General features: G+C 39.4%; 1 protein-coding gene across 1 annotated transcript; it reads left to right on the forward strand.

Moving 5' to 3' along the window:
- Positions 1-1,924: 1,924 nt before the first annotated feature.
- Positions 1,925-7,667, forward strand: copz1 (COPI coat complex subunit zeta 1). The gene is made up of 9 exons (XM_085146974.1): positions 1,925-2,058; positions 2,516-2,584; positions 4,027-4,108; positions 4,195-4,286; positions 5,919-5,974; positions 6,066-6,143; positions 6,231-6,282; positions 6,364-6,402; positions 7,021-7,667. Exons 1-9 carry the CDS (start codon positions 2,041-2,043, stop codon positions 7,066-7,068), a joined length of 534 nt encoding a protein of 177 aa, XP_085003100.1. The 5' UTR covers positions 1,925-2,040; the 3' UTR covers positions 7,069-7,667.
- The last annotated feature ends 9,862 nt before the right edge of the window (positions 7,668-17,529 follow it).

Below are 17,529 nucleotides of genomic sequence, written 5' to 3' on the forward strand. Positions count from 1 at the left end.
ATGATCTCTACCATGGTAGAAGAGGAGATATACAAATGCTTAAACAAAAGAAATTCTCAAACTGTTGAAGCAAATGCCTACTGAGCCTCCACACAGTGTTGAATCCATCTCCAGTTTTCATCTTAAACACTCAGACTCTCTGGGAGCATCTTCTATGCTAGCATCTTCTTGCTTACTTATTACCAGTCTGTGTGAGCTGTGAGATATTCCACCTGTTTTTAAAAAATAAGCATAAGAGCATTTTTCATTTTTAACTTCCAATATTTGATTCATTATAATGTTTAAATTGGTTGCAATTTTCTTGTTATTTAGGCATCACATTCCTTTGGAAACAGGTTATGTATTATTTTGGCCAATGTGCTCTTGAGAATGAAAGTCAAGTCTGGTTGATAATGCACACATATTGAGGGGGGGGGGGAGCAGGGAAAGGAGGATGTTGGTTGGCGGAAGCTCTGTTTTACATCGATAAAAGGAGCACTTGATTCATAGGAAGGGAACTGCTAACTGCTGTGGTTGCTGGCATGTTGTGGCGAGAGGGAAACAGCCCATACTATTAAAATACTTCACTTTTATATAATGCAATGTTATTATTTTCTAGTTTTAATCTTTTAAGTAAAAAAACACTGCTGATAATTTAAAAAAATAAGGTAAATACTTGATGAAACTCGAAAAAAGCTCCTGAAGAGAGATTATTGGCGATCAGTTTCCTCACATCGTGCTTTTCCGGTGCAGACTTTATTATTTAGGATGTTTTCCTGACAGAGTAGTGGTGCATATGTTTAATACCACTTACTTTTTGTAATAATCAATCCAGTTCTTTTTTAGGTAAACTGAATCAGTACCATATGCCATCCAGAAAACTTACAGTCATTATATACAGTCGGTATTTTGTTTCTGTTTATTCATTGTATGTGTTGATTCATCATTCAACTTTCAGACATCAGTCAGCTTTGCCAGTCATCATCACCACTGTGATGCTTTTCAAACACAAAAGAATAAAAATAAGTTAAACTTTGAGGATGAGATGGCATGACAATATCAGGCGATATTTAACCTTTTAGTATGAGCTAGTTCAAGGCAGTATACAGTTTCCTCTCTGGTCAAGGCAATTTTGAAATCGTAGTGGCTAAATTTGTGCAAGCATACTGCAGTGTTGCAACATTTCATAGTTTCCCACAGTCCTCTTGTGAGCACGCATAAGAATAGTTGGTATCTCCTCACAATACACGTTCTGCAGTCAAATAATGGCTGGACATTATTTGCTTTTCAGTGATATTTGAAGCCCAAAAATATCCTACAGTAAGGCCAAACAATGATGTAATTTATGGAGTTAGATAGAGGGAAATCCCCATCAGCCTGTGTTTCCAAATGCTTCCCAGAAGTGGGAACTAAGATAATTGGAGTTGGTTAAATGTAGGAGGATACTGAAAAAAGATGTTGATGAGTACGAGCAAGCTAAAATGGCTTGTAAAACGAGAGATTTACCACTAAGTCCTACAAAAACAGCAACCACCTTTAGTCATTAGGTTTAATTACAGTAAGCTCTGCAGGGATGTGAACTCTAAAATAAACATCCTGACTTACACGTGTTTTTTTAAGGAGCTCATACGAGCTACTAAAGGCATTTACATGTTTGGATTTATGGTTTCAACCACAAATGAATTTTTAAGTTCTATTGTAAGTCTAATGGGGTTAGTAATCTTCAGAGTTTTACACAGTAACAGGAGACAGTCCGAAATTACAGTAATAAAGTTAGTTAATATATTGTTTAGCTTTATGTTTGGGCCATTAAACGGTTCAGACTTTTCCGTCTTAAAGGGCAAATGTGTTATAACTACAGGCGAGTCTGAAAGTACTTCTTTATTAACCACATCGCTTTTCAGCTCCTTTGTGGCTGCTTGCTCTGCAGTGAACTGATCTTTGCCCTGCACGCACAACATACGGCACTGCGTCAGCCAATAGGAAAGAGACTCATTTACTGCACGTATTACGTAGCCTAATGCTGCTAGCCCGGTAGCTGGTTTGCTAACAGGAAAGAAGATGGATTCTCCCATACTGGTAATGTTAGCCCATTTATTCATTTCTGACGATGTAAAAGCCACCAGCGTTATCTCATTAGTACTTCACATAAGTATTTACTAGCAAAATGTTTCTCGCGGTTTTGTTTTGTAGAGTCAGGCGAGTAATCTCAGTGCTAACTACAGTAAACGGCTTGGCCCTTTTAGCTAAAGAGCTAGCATCTTTAAAGTTAGCTCGTATATGCGTTTGTTGATGATGTGGAACTGTCATGTCTCCTTCACGAGTTGGTGATTAAGAAGTCTTCTAAATAACATTTAGACTGATTTTGTGACGCCAGTCGACACCCAATTTATTCAATTTACTTGCACGTCCACCGTCGCCTTTTTTGATAGTTCATGTTTATTATTTAACATACGAGTTGCCACATGTTTAAAGAATTAAGGCGAATTCGTTCCCGTGTAGGATAAACAATGCCTAACGTGTGCTGTCTTCACAGGAACCGTCCTTATACACGGTCAAAGCTGTTCTCATTCTGGACAACGATGGAGACCGGCTTTACGCCAAGGTATGAATTTCAGACATCTGTGCCATCATGATACTTCGTTATTATTAACGCCGGTGACATGCCAAAAAGTGATCTTCTGCGAAACAGTGAATACTGGACAAAAACCACTGCTGATATTTAAACGCATGTAAATTAATTATTGGCCTTTAATCTGTCAAACTCTTGTGAATGGTATCAAGTCATTTTGAGACTGAAAGAAAATCGTCGTCACAAGGTAATTGTAATGTAAGCAGTGATATTAAACATTAAAAACACTGGAAGTCACTGTTCGACACAACAGGTCTCTGGAGCCAGAGCATATGATTGCTCCCCCACCAGTGATATTGGACTACAGTACTGTTAATCTTGCAGTGCCCAATGCCGTGGAAGCATGTATAGAAGCAGTAGTAATGTAACATTTACTTGAGTACTTTAGTTTAGGGTTTAAAGTATTTGTACTTAATTTAAGCATTTCTCTATCATGCTACTGCTCTTAATCTAATATATTTCCGATGCTATTATTAGAATTTATACCCTTTATTTTTTAAGCTTTAGTTTGTAATAGTTTTGCAGGTTAATTGCATTATTATAGATCAAGCAGGACTGCAATATATAGGTAATTAAAATCAATCGCTGGAACATTAAAGAGATACATATGAATGTCAATGGATCCATAATTATGATCAAGTGGTACATGTATAGTACTGTTAATGATTCTGAAAAGTGCTATTCAACATAATAAGTATGCTTACTTTATGTTTTATAAATATATTTTGATTATACAGTTCATGCAGTATAATCTACTTAATTATGATTATAAGTTTTACTTAATAAGAAGTCTAAATAACTTTTTTCACATTGCAAAAGGATTATCCAACACTAAGGTATAATTAAAGTCTTGCATAGCACTACTTTATCCATAATAATTATGTTACAGGACACAGGGGTGCACATTAGCCTGAAAGTCACCCAATGTTTTTTTTTTTTGTTTGCCAATTTTCTGCACTAATTTTAATTCTGATTAAATATTCTGCGTTTGTGCGGAGGGGCCCACAGGAACTCGAAGAAAAATCATGGAAACACTCTTGCTCTGAAGTTAATTTGCAGTTAATAACCTCTTTAATTGCCACCTAAAAAAAAACCCGCCAAAAAAAACAAAAACACTGCCTGATTCTGTAAATTGTCACATAGCTACATTAAACACAAAATTCAGTCCATAACAAATGCTGTATTTTTTTTCCTGATTAAAAATTATTTGCTAAAACATCTCCCAGTTACTTTAGAAAAGTGTAAACCTTTAAAACATGTATGACTCACTATTGCCTCGTTTTCTCATTTTGGGTTGATTGTTTGCAAGAAAATGACATCCTCTACCATCGTCTAATAATAAAAATGAAAACTAGTGAAAATGATGTAACTTTTAGACTAATATCTAAATATGATTTAATTTCTAATTTCTGCAGTATTATGATGACACATACCCGACAGTGAAGGAGCAGAAGGCATTTGAGAAGAACATATTCAACAAAACACACAGAACAGACAGTAAGTCGTCTTTACACTGTTAAACAGTTACTTTGCCTCAACACATACCTAATATCGAGCATGGTTGTTTTTTTATGCCTCTTTAGGTGAGATAGCACTACTTGAAGGCCTCACTGTTGTCTACAAGAGCAATATAGACCTTTTCTTTTACGTGATTGGAAGCTCACATGAAAATGAGGTAAGTTTAATTTTAGGTTTTGTAATGAATCCTTTTTAAGTAGGAGTTGAAACTTGCTTATGTTGTGCTGAGGAAAGTGACAGCACATGCCGAATATGGATCCTGCCTCATCATCCAGTCTGTGATAGCCTGAGTAATGGTGTGAATCACGGTACATGTTTTGACTATTATTGTTTTGCACTTGGAACATTATAATTGCACTAAACCACATAAGAAGTTTTCACAAGTAAAGTCCAGAAAATGCCACACGTGGCCGACAACTGGAAATAAACAGAGTCATTTGGTTCCTCATTATTGAAACATTTCTAAAACTACGCATGGAGAAAATGTTTTAGTTAACTTAAAAGAAAAAAGGGAGGGGGGCTTTTGAAAAACACAGAAACTAACTGAAAAAATTGAGTTTAAATTAAACTTAAAAAAGTCAGCTTTACTCTTAAGGGTAGTCACATTTTATTTGTTAACTTATTAATATTACAATATTAATAAGTTAACAACTTGTTAATGTTACAATACAATAGTACTCTTTAAATCTTACCCAAAATAATAAATCTTACCCCTGAATAATAACATTATTATTGTTATTATTTAATCTTTTAATTGTATTTATTTTTTATTATTAACCTCCTAAGACCTGAACTCTTCCACTGCATGGATTTTTAATTTCTCTTTGATATTTGGACATATTGGGGACCAATGAATGTAAAAACAAAGATTTACCAGATTTTTGTTTTTTGCCTTATTTTTGTTTTTAAGAAAAATGAGAGCCACATATGAGCATGTTCGTTTAAAATTTTGATAGAACAGTAGCAGTATAACGTCCTCGTAAGTAGATATCAGGACCTTGTAGAGCAAAATTCAGTATTTTGGTCTAAATAACCCAAAATGTGACGTCCACATATGTGGACGCAGGTCCTAGGAGGTTAAACTGATAAACAAACCTGAAGATTTACAAACCAAAAGAAGTACATACAATAGATAGACTGGAAACTAACTTAAACTAAATTGAATTGAAAATAAAAATTAAATAAAAAATTAAAACTAATGAAAAGTATAAAAGTTTAATAACTGACACAGACTTCAGTGTGTAACCTGGTGGGTAAAGATCGTCTGATGACGTGATATTTGCGTTCACTTGTGCGCGTCGCAGGGTAGAAAAGTTGAGGGCTACAGCACATGTGTGAGGCTGAGCCTTAATTTCCATCTTCACTCTGTAGTTCAGCTTTTGTTATATAGTAAACTATTGAATGTTAAGTTTTTCACTCCCTCCAACTTGATGTCAGGATAACACCAAGGATAACACCCCCCTATTTAACTTTGTATTTGTCTTACCGAATAGAATTTTAAAGCAAATTGTAGAAGCATATAATTTGCTATCATGATTTGGCTATAAGCTGCTTTTCAAATGTATTAAAATAGTATTTTGTGTCCCTGTTTTTTCTCACACGATATATGCGCCTCTAGCAAATATGTCCTAAGTAAACCAATATAAATAAAAAAACAGTTGAACCGTTCTTTAGTAACAAATCAAGTGTTTTATCCTCAATAAAAAGTGTCTTTTATTTGTACACTGTTGTAATTTAAGACCTGCTTACACAGCGCACCGATTCTAATGTGTTCTCTTGTTTTCAACAGCTCATGCTTATGGCTGTTCTAAATTGCCTTTTTGATTCGCTCAGTCAGATGTTGAGGTACGTTTTTGCAGCAGTTATTTACAAACATACAAACTTTTTTAAGGCACATTTTTTTCACTAAAATTAACGTGTATATTTTTAACTGCAGAAAAAATGTTGAGAGGAGAGCTTTGTTGGAGAATATGGAGGGACTCTTCTTGGCTGTGGATGAAATTGTAGATGGAGGGTGAGTAAAACTAACCTGATAATTCTGATTCTCGTCAGTCATCTTTTAGAGTTTTACATCACTTTGTCTGCTGTGCATTTCCTGCAGGGTGATCTTAGAGAGCGACCCACAGCAGGTTGTGCATCGTGTGGCTCTTAGAGTAAGTTGTCTCCTCTGAAACGTTCGGCCAAGTTTGACATCGGTTGTTTCTGCTGCTAAAGTAATGTAATTGTTCTTGTAGGGTGATGATGTGCCTTTGACAGAGCAGACAGTCACCCAGGTGAGAAAAACATTCAAACTCTGATCTTCTCTCTCCCATAAAGTTTTAAGGCTCCATTAGTTTATTGACTGTTAAAACAAATTTCTTCAAAACCTGCAAATGCAAGGTCGTTGCACTCATTCTCATCCATGCTCGCATTTTGCATTGTGTCATATGCACGTCAGGGTACACGACTGCTCATTTGTTCAGTGGTGAGGTGGTAGGTAGCCAGCGGTGGTTCCTGTCTTTCAGCTCTTACACAAGTGTCTGTGTGTGTGAGCTCTTCTTGATTAATGCTGTCATTTAAGAGGCCTGAGACTGGCTACTACCACCCCTCCTTTGGCCATGATTAATAGCTGCGCCCAGTCCCCATGCTTTATGGTTATGATTCGGCTTTCCTTCAGTGGATTAAGATGATTAATGAGGTCTTGCATATTTTCCTTCATTTATATCACTTGCTCATCATTTTTTTCTCTCGGGATTTGAACTTTATTTTAATTGTGGTTACTTTATCTTCCTTGGTCGTGCCACTTGTGTTTTTCTTTTACTTTTATTTGTTTCTCCTAAGGGTAGCTGTTCTTTTCTGGGCCCGTAGAGTCAATGTGATCTCTTTGGTTAAGCTTGTGTTTTTTTCCACAGGTACTTCAGTCTGCCAAAGAACAGATCAAGTGGTCCCTTCTGCGATAAGAGTCATGGCTGCACCAGAACACCATCGAGCCACTATACAGCCAAGATTTCACAGCGCTGATCTACATATTCCTTTTCCTCTGATTTCCACTCCTTCAGTTAACGCTGTGACAGTACTGACAGCTGGTTCAGTCACACTCCCAGGACTACTTGACAAAGTTTCATTTTCTGTTTTTTTCTTGCACAGGTGTGCATTGTTTAACATACTCAATGTGGGGATAAGATGTGCTGTACATTCCAGTAATGGTTGTTCTGTTTTTATTTCTGTTATGGTTTTTGTTTTCTTTTGTCTTCATCAAAGAAGCTGGTTGTTTATTAAAACAGTATACAGATGTAAAATGTTAATAAACATCATAGCTTGTGACAACATTCCACGTGTCTCCTTACAATAACAGTTGTGTCGTTCAGGACTGCATCCTTCCACCTCCTCCACATTACTGTAAAAACAATCCAGTCAGTTTGTCCCTTTCATTTACATGGGTGTTGTGATTAAAGTGTTATTGTAGTCATTAAGTTCTGTATGGGATCTTCCATCAGCAGATGCAGTTAATAAATATCTGACACTGGCATGGGGAAAGCCATGATGTGTCCAAACACTACCTGTTTGTATGGTGTGGCTTTAATATTAGTTAGTACTCTGTTGTTGCACATAGACTAACATTCATAATTCTGTTATTTAAAAATATTCAGATCTTCAAGTTAAGCTTGCTTTTAACAGCTTCTGCATTTCAGAGTCGAACATTTTAAGTGTTCTTTGTTCTTCAACGCCGAAATACATAACAGAAGCTCCAGGGCGCCATCTCCTGGTGTTGGCAACAAAGTGCAGAAATACTGTGAACGGGAGGAGACTCATCCATGCAGGTCTGTTGTGGAAGTACTCGGTACTGTGACATGAGAAGTTTTATGGAGAAACCCTTGATTCATTTCTTTACTACTGAGAGCTGCTATGTCCACCGTGAATTGTGTGCTCCCATGTATGTACCCCCCCACCACCACCACCTTCATATGCTGAGCTTGTGCTCATTTGAATGCAAATGAAGGAAACCCCCCAGAGAGGAATGGGTATGAGTATAGGCACTAGATCATATTGGTACTTGATGCATATTACAAGAAAATGATATATCTGCATTCTTCCAGCGAGGTATTCCCATATGTTCCAATTCTGATCTTTTCAAAGTACTCTTTGTGAGCAGAGATTTGTGTTGGCTGTGCTGAAAACCATGTGCTTATATCCATGTCTAATCCAAAGCAGGCCTTATTAGAGTCTCTTCTCTCCTCATCCTTTAGATGACATAAATTATCCTGAAGCTCTTTGCGTGCTGTGACAGGTCTCAGGTCATCGAGCTACTGTTTGTAGGCTTTTTCACAAGCTGTCATATGTAAGAAGTTTCACAATGTTTCTGTTCTGGATATCTAAGTCATTTTGCTCAGACATCAAAGTAAGAAACCGACAGAGCAAATGCTCTTGATGTCGAGGTGTCTGTGGCCTGGAGGAGTTTGCTGAAAGGATCACACACATTTGTGGTAATGTTGGAATCCAGAAGGTAAATTAGAGTTCCACCTTTGATTTGCCCCGTGGAAAATTTTATACTTCCTGTGGAAAAAAAAATCTCGTGATATTTGGATTAATTCAATGTTAGAAATAAAAAATATTTATGTTTCCTTAGCTCAAAAAACAAAAGGAAAAAACACGTGAAACATATCAAAAATACTGTATTTTAGGCTTCGTGACAGCGGTTGTTAAAAAAACAACAGTGTGCATGTGTTTTTGCCTGGATGCATGCATGTGTGTTGTCTTTACAAAACAGAGTAGTGCAGTCGATGAAAACGGTTATTGTGTGTGAACTGTGGTCCCAGTGTCTTGACTTTGCCCCAGTTTGTTTCAGTCCTTGAATCTGTGGCTCTTTATAGCTGCACAGATCGACTGAATGGAGACCATGATGATGCTACTTGTGATTATTAAGCGTTTTACTGGATAAAAAGCAGTAAGAAATGGAAAGGTAATCATTATAAATGGACTCCATTATTGCACCAGTTTACTGTTATCGCAGCGGTTTGGTGGTATAATGAGGACAGCTGATGTCTCTGTGTGTGGTTTCACTGAAGGAGGAGGAGGGGGTGGGGAGATGAAGGTTAAAGAGGATGAGGTTAGCTGAAATAGACAGCAGTAAATGTAATTAGATAAAATCCCAGCGAGGGCACAATGCGGAAAAGAGAGGGTTAAACCAGATCCCCACCCAAGGTGCCCGTCCAGACCCTCACTTTTCATCTAGATAGCCCCGCAACACCATCGGCAGCTCGGTGACGCGATTTCATCCACTAATTACAGTTGCACCATCATAAAAACCAGCAAGGTAATTTATATTAATTATATAGGAATGAGTATAACAGTTTGAAACGCCATGGCTTGACATGCTGTACATAACATGCAGTAAAATTGTCAGAGACGTGTGGGCTCAGAGCCTTGTAATTGATCAATGCATACAGTGAAAGAGTGGCTCAGCGTGTGTGTGTGTGTGAGTGACTTTCTGAATTAGAGTCTATAAATTATCATCATCTGTAAGCTTACAGACTCTTTATGTCATAGTCAATAGGTCCAAGCACCCATCCAATGGCTTGTCCTGCTAACCAGAAACAACACAGGGGAAAACAATGACAGCATGTTGGATGCAGTACAGTGAATGTATTAAAGGAAGTGCCATTACACTGTCTGAGCGGAGCAAAGGGCAAGACCAAACGATGTTGGATGACCCACTGTATTAAAATTAACAAGGCCATTTTACCTCTACTGCTTTCACATTTCCACCCAGTATATAAAATTACTAACATAATGATGCTGCTTTAGTGTTTTGAAATAAAATAATATGAAAGGAAATCACTCCCTCGCTGGCTCGTTTTTCACACGCCTTCATTTTCAGTGTTTAAAATAATAACAAGAGACCATCAGAAATCTATAGCATCACAGCAAAGGCAGCGTTTAGAAATAGGTCATCGAAGGCTGCTCGAAGCACGTGTGGCTGCATGTGTGAATGCGTGCATGCAGGGAAGAGGAGGTATGGGCCCGGGCCTGCTCCCTTTGCCTCAGCAGCGTTGTGGCAGCCTGGTGTGGTTTATGACCGCAGTTGCCCTCTCCCGGTCTGTTTATGGATTCCCATAGAACAGAGAATCATAGCCACTTCAAGGAAAGCCAGCCAAAAACAACACCTCCACCACTGCACTCTTGCCTGCTTTAGCCATAAGTCAGCCCACTATTTATGTTTGCCAAGGAAAAAAGAAAAAGAGTTTTCACAGTAATGACATAAGATGACTGTAAATTCTGATGCTAATGTTTAATTTTTTTTTTTGTTGATGTAAAATAAAACTGTCACCACAAATGTGTCTGCTTTATTGGATGCTGTTACAACTGGGTGAAAAAAATGCGAGGTTTGTTAAGGGAAAGCTTTTTTTCTTGGGGATGGAATGGCATTGGCTTTGCAGGACCGGTTACTTTATGATACCTGGAAGATTTATTACATGAAAATGTTCAACTTTGATAGGATAATGAAAGTGCACCACCAAGGGCATTGTTAATCGAGGAAATATTCCACCTGATGTGTTTTCCCTCTGTTGTTTTTCCCACAGTTCTCTTGTGCCAGAGCAGTGCATTACTCTTCTACTGAAAGCATGCTTCAGAAGAGTGATGGTGAAAATTCTCCGAAAACGCTGCCAGTGGCTGGATGCAGCAGCGATCGCATTGTTTCTTTGTTGCTGCACGACAAAAACTCAAAATCCTCAAGCACGGCTGTTCAAGTTTGTCGAGCGGCTGGGTCAACTCCGCCATCCTGTAAAGGTGCACAGCTGGCTCACATCTGGTAAGAGGATGTGCTCAACTGCCTCCTCCAGACCCTTGCAGGCAGGGTGCACTCTGGAGGACGTGCTTCTGGTGATGCTGTGTCACACCAGTCAGAGGTTACTGGGTTACTGCGGCTATCAAACACTCAGCACTACATTTAGGTCCAAAAATGATGCAAAATTGTGCTAAAGAAGGAACATCAGTCATTTTCACTTGTCAACATCGGACTCCGGCATGCTGGCCGTAACGGTTTATGAGCGTTTCTGCTGTTATTCAGCCCCCACCGCATCCGTCAAAGACTAAACATGCTTACAGTTCATGTTTAGTCTTGTTTTGCATGGAAAAAAGAGGATCCTCTGGATAATCCACTCTCCTGTACTACAGTGTAAGTGTGTGAGTGTGCAGGAGCTGAAGAATGTAAAGAAAAAGCATTTTCTGTGGCATACCTCTAAACCCCCAGCTTGTTCCCTCCTCCCTCTGTCATCTACCCTTTCTCCCCTCCCTTCCCCGTGGATTCCCCAACCACACCACAACACCGTTAACAGAGCGGCCCTGACAGATTTACTGCCATCGTCTTTCCATTGGCCGCCAGCGTGACAGCTGAGATTTAATGCTGCCTTCTTATTGGCCAAGACCTGACAGGTTAATTTATAGGTGCACTGTGATTTGATGCCTCCTGCCTTTGAAGTGAGTTACAGCTCTGTCGCTTATAGGACACAGAAACGGTGTCAGGTTGCAATCGTAAAATCTTATCCCTGAAGGGAGGTGGCACTGGAGTATAATAGTCCTTACATCATAAGAGCAGAGGAGACTTTCTTGTGAGCACAGAAGGAAGAACGGAGAAATGTGTGGTATGGTTAAAAAAAAGACCACTAAATTTCTATTGAAAATGATTTACATAGACCACAAAGCAATATACTTAAAGGGATAGTTCACTCCAAAATGAAACTACATATTTTCCCTTTGCCGTGTGCTGTTTTGTTGTGTCGGCTGGTTCTGGGTGTAGATTTCTCTGCTTTCTCTGGAATATGAATGCATGAACTAAATACCTCTGTGTTCAAAGTCCAGTAAAATACATTTGAAAAAAAAAAACCACTCAGCGGTGACCCAAGAGTCCTGGCAGGGAATAGAAAGAGACAGCATATCTCTCCCATAATGGCATCTCTTCATTGTTAAATTCAGAATCAAATTTACAATCCTTCTCCTCATAAACAAGGTCTTGAATAATCAGCCCCCATCTTATCTTAAGACCTCATAATACCACATCAACCCCAGTAGAGCCATTCACTCAGACTCCTGGCTTACTTGTGGTTCCTGGATATTTAAAAGCAGAATGGGAGGGTTGTCTGTTATTGTAGCATCTTCACCCTACAGCATAATGCACCTTGAGGCCCCTTTTATTATGATTTATACTTTATTAGTATTATTAAATTGAATTGAATGTAATGGAACTGAATTACACTGCGTCTCTTTCTCTGCTTAGGCTGCTGCCCTCGTGAACTGGCCAAAGATAAGCGCAACAAAATAGATGGATGGATGAACTGTGTCTCTTTCTAGAAATATAGATCTAGTTAGTCAAAAAAACCCATCTTGCTGTGAGCATTTACTTTTCTACCAAAATACACCCATCAACCGTATCACTCTGCTGACAGAAGGGTGCGTCGACTCGTGGTTAGAGGCTGTGACACCATGACAGGATGTAAACATTAATGGGTGTCCCCTTCAGCTTAGCTATAATGTTAGAAAGCTGCATGGTTTGCTATTATTTAGGGTTTCTATTGAGTACCTGGATCAGGATTTCTATTTAGACAGTGCTTTGAGCAAGGCGAGTGCCCTCTGGTTGTGTTATATTAAAAACAAAGGCAGCCATCTCTATAACTGGTATGTCCCAAACTGGGCTGCTAACAGGTAAACTGTTCGTTTAGTCTTCCTGCCTCTGATTTGATGTTTTCCTACCTGAATATGCATAAAAAAACCAAATATGGAATAAATAAACTTATTTCTCACCTCATTTGTTTAAGCTGTTTTCTTTCTACTCTCATTAGACATCTCTCACATCAAACAATGAGCAAATTTTCAGGTGACTCAGGGGTCAGAAGATCATAACTGATGGAATAAATCACTATATCGCTAAGCTGATCACCAGCAGCAAACTGCCAAAGTCACTTTGGAGTCTGACTACTATATCTGCTCGCTGCAGCCCCAGTGTTCGTGCAACACCATCATCTATCTGCAGCCTATCTCTTCATCAGCCTGACAGTCAATCCTGACAAGATCAAGAAGACTGAGAATGTGGCCCTGTAACAGCCTTGACCCACGGAAATCTCTTAAGGGTAAATAGCATGGCCGCCCCTGCTCCGTCTATCAACCTCTAGTGAATTCATGCACCGTTTCCCTTGGAAATCAAATCCCTCTCTTTACTCTCTCACTTCACACTTGAGGATGTCTGCTCAAGTGGAAAATTGTTGGAAAATAAAGAGACTGAGGAAAGCCCTGGTTTTGCCTTGTCAAGTGGGATTGCATAATTTCATAAAAGACCTTCCGTTGAACTCGATAACTTGGGGTTACACAGCATGCCCTCTGACATCGTGCCATGTCAGAGAAAGAAAACAGGCTTTACATCTTTAAAGAGACGTGATCCCTCTGAACTCAGAGTGATGGATTGTTTGAGTGTGTGTTGGAAGGGGTTGAGACAAATATACCTGTATAGAGTTAACAACAAGGCCTTTTCTGTAGGATCATGTTATTTGTGTCTGTTCTGTAATATATACACATGTAAAAGGCTTCTTTTATCAAGTCTACAGTTTGGAGTTCATGGAAAAGGTTCGGTTGAAGCTTAGCATCTTGATAACCTCACACTACAGAATCTTCCATGTGTTTCTGGTCTTTGGAACATAAAGTTAATGGCTTATCAATATCTTTCCTCAGGGCAGTGATCGTCAAGGATCTGTGAAACTGAAATATGTTTTTACAGCAAAGAAAACCGTGATCTTGAGTGAGTGAGACAACAACGTCTGAGGCTATACCAAAGCACAGCAGTGGATTGAGTTGCCAGTGTTCACAATGTCAAAATATGTCAAAAGATGTCAAAAGATCACCAGAATTGTCATTAGTCATTGTGAGGGAGACATGGACATTTGTACCAATTTTCATGGCAATCTATCAAAGCAGTTGTTCAGACCTTTCAATCAAATCTGTAAACGTCTCGAGCAAGTTTTAGAAAACAATTCCAGGTGATAACCGTAGTGGTGTTAGAAAGAGCATAGTTTCAGATACTTTCAGATTCATTTTTATTTATCTTTCTGATTCTTGTTAAAGCATTTGGCCATTTTACATTGTTTCATTTCATGTTATGACCTATATTGCTGCCATATCTGCTCCTCGGCAGAGCTAAACCATTTTAACTGCTTAGAGAGGAATAAGAAAAGGATGCTGTTGTTACTCTGGGAAGGATGAAGCTTTGACTTGAATGATAGACAAAGCTAGTAGTGTTTTTCTCTACGGTCAACAATGACTAGCAACCAATAGCTTTCACATAATGTAATAGTTACATACCACAGACTCTCTGGTGTGAGAAGATTGAAGGCCTCTCGAGTTAGGCAGGCCACCTGCTGGACCTGCTGCAAGAAGTAAAGGAGAGATGGTAAATCATGAAATCGGAGGTTTTTTTTGCCTTTGGAGAAACGAGGCAGGCAAAAAAGGGGGAAAACCCAACTGTAAAAAGACTGAAAGGCATTTCTTCATTTCTTGGCATTGAGCAGCATGCAGGGCGCCCTATATGCTGCTCAGTGTATGAGATCATGTATAAGTTGCTATGAGTCACGTTTCGCCCCAGTTCAATACATCTTTATTGTTGTTGAAATATCAAGTTATTAGTCATGCTATTAGCCAATGCTAGCAAGCTTCTTTAGCAAGATGCATCCATAAAATCTATATAATGCAAAGACACGCATTTTTGCTAATAAAACACTAGTTTCCCTCAGCAAACCGTGAGCACAAACTTTTTAAGCAGTTTACGCTCCACACGAGCCGCACTCATTTTCAGATAAACAATATTAAAGGAAAAGGGTTGTTTTCCTTTAGATTTCCACTCGACTGGAAGTCTTTTTGCAAACAAAGATATCCTGACAGAACAACATTTGACTTTTTCTTTGAAAGCACTGTAGCAGATGACCAACATCAGCAGAACATACTGTAGGACAGCGGTCCCCAACCCCCAGGCCTCGGACCGGTACCGGTCCGTGAGTCGTTTGGTACCGGGCCGCGAGAGTTGAGGCTCAGGTGTGAAATGTATAGTTTTCAAGGTTTTTATCGGTTTTCAGTGTTATTTTGTTATCGTTTTTATCATTAACTCGGTTTTCCTGGGTCTTTTCACGTGTGTTATGAATAAATCTTTTTTCGGTACCGGTACTAGTTTTATTTTGTTGTATTTATCCGCGACACCTTAAAGGCCGGTCCATGAAAATATTGTCGGGCATAAACCGGTCCGTGGCGCAAAAAACGTTGGAGACCGCTGCTGTAGGATATTTGAATTGATATAATTCATTTATTCCTGTTATATTCTTGTTGAAACCAGCACTCTCACGTTCATCTTTCATTTGATGGTCCACACGACTGGAAGTCTTTTTGCAAACAAAGATATCCTGACAGAACAACATTTGACTTTTTCTTTGAAAGCACTGTAGCAGATGACCAACATCAGCAGAACATACTGTAGTTGAATTGATACAATTAATTTATTCCTGTTATATTCTTGTTGAAACCAGCAGACGCTTTGCTCTCTTCATCTTTCATTTGATGGTCCTGGCAGTACTGGACGAGCCTGCCAAGTAGGAACTCAGACAAAGTTGTGACGTAAGTGGACATTTTTGACTTGACAGACACAAGTTTTGATTAGAAGCCTTAAAAACACGTTTCATGTGTCCCAGTAAGACACAAGGACCACTAAGACGAGGCTGCTAAATGAAACTCATAACTGCCAGGCAGTCGAACTGTTTTCATTAACCCCACATCCACTTTCTCTTATTTAATTAATTGCATATTGCAATGAGGGAATTTAGAAAATTCAGCTCTCGACTTCTGACCGTTCCCGGGGTTCATTTTCACGTATGAATATTCATGATTCGGATCTATGATCGCACACATGGGCTGAATACAAACTTTTCCCTCGTTACCCGTCAGACGGGTGAAAGCTTTCGCTCCTCTTCTCCTCTGTGTTGTATTTTGAGTACTGGGAATGATGTGCCGAGGCTAATTAATCTTGTTGAGTTGCACTAATTAAAAAAGAGTTGGCAGCCATCTAAATATGGGACAATATGAAGCATGACATGACTGAACGTTCCCATTAGAGAGATCGTTTTGAGGTGGGCAGACAACCCCTTTTTTAACTTTCACAAGTTACTAGACTTTGTTAACGGTGAGACTCATACACTGGCCCCCTGTGGACGCCGCTACACCAACTTTGCGTACGTTTTGGAAGCCATTTTGTCCACCTCGGATTGGCATAAGATGGCTGCCTTTGACTAAAAATGTTCGTTTAATTCAGCAATTCTTTATTTCTGCCCCCGCTGAAGTTCTCATTTTGGTGCAGGATGCCTTTTGGTTATAACATAAACCAAGAATCGGCTGCATAAATAATTGATTCTTGAATAATAGCTCCTGGTATTAGAGAATATTACAATATTTGGTAATCATTAATAAGTAATGCATTCACACTTTCTTTGCTCGTTGTTTGACAAGAACTTTAGATTGATGTCAGACTCCTTCATGTAATATCAAATAATAACTGAGCGAGTGTGATAAGTCAAATTGATGTTTTTACTCTCAAATGCACGAGAAAGGCCGGGTGCACCAACAGAGTCGTGAATTATTGTAATTTAAAGGTCTTTTTTAGTCGTTCTTTACATTTCTGCCGTGGCCCCGTGCTTCTGCGGGAACGTTTTAGGACGTGTTCACCGAGGCGTCACGGAAAATGGGAGTAACCTGGGCAAAGGGATTGAAATTTTAATGATGAGCAGCAGCGCCGCACGCTGACGGTCATGGTACGCCTCAGACAGCTTAAATATCAGTGCTAATTAACGCAGAGAGGTGGGCTGTCACACGCATGATGGATGTTCGTAGGGGGCAGATCGTTGCTTTCAACCAACCAGCGATTCCTTTATTAATCAAAGCCTGAGATGAAAAGGCTCTCCCACACCTCGGGGAGAAGGAGATAGCAGGAGCTATTGTTAGGAGGCTTTGAGTCATTTGCAGCAAGCCTGTGATGTGTTTGATCAGAGGGCAACCAAACATTTGTAGGAGACGGAGGCGTTCTGCAGCTGAGCGCTTGTTTTTCTAAACCTCTGAACCACCTACGTGATGACACGAGCCCCGGCGTACACAGTTAGCTGAGATTTACCGGTTGTTTGAGAGATTTCAGTTTGTCAAGCCTATGTTTTTTTTCTGCATCCCTCTGAGGGGAGAGGTGAGCATGTGGAGAACTGGCCATCAGTCTTCAGGAGAGCTCTCCTCCCTGATAGAGTGAGCCAGACTGAGGACGAGGCAGCACTCCCACACTTTACCTCTGGACTGACTCCATGATCAGTCTGTCGTGCAGAGATGATTTCAAACCTAGATGATTTCAGCACTTT

This window comes from Neolamprologus multifasciatus, chromosome 20 (genome assembly GCF_963576455.1).
Source record: "Neolamprologus multifasciatus chromosome 20, fNeoMul1.2, whole genome shotgun sequence".
In the NCBI taxonomy this organism is placed as follows: Eukaryota; Metazoa; Chordata; class Actinopteri; order Cichliformes; family Cichlidae; genus Neolamprologus; species Neolamprologus multifasciatus.

Coding starts and splice junctions, on each gene's coding strand:
- copz1 (XM_085146974.1), top strand. Junction 4,109..4,194: donor CAAAACACACAGAACAGACA/GTAAGTCGTCTT, acceptor ATGCCTCTTTAG/GTGAGATAGCACTACTTGAA. Junction 6,144..6,230: donor GATGAAATTGTAGATGGAGG/GTGAGTAAAACT, acceptor CATTTCCTGCAG/GGTGATCTTAGAGAGCGACC.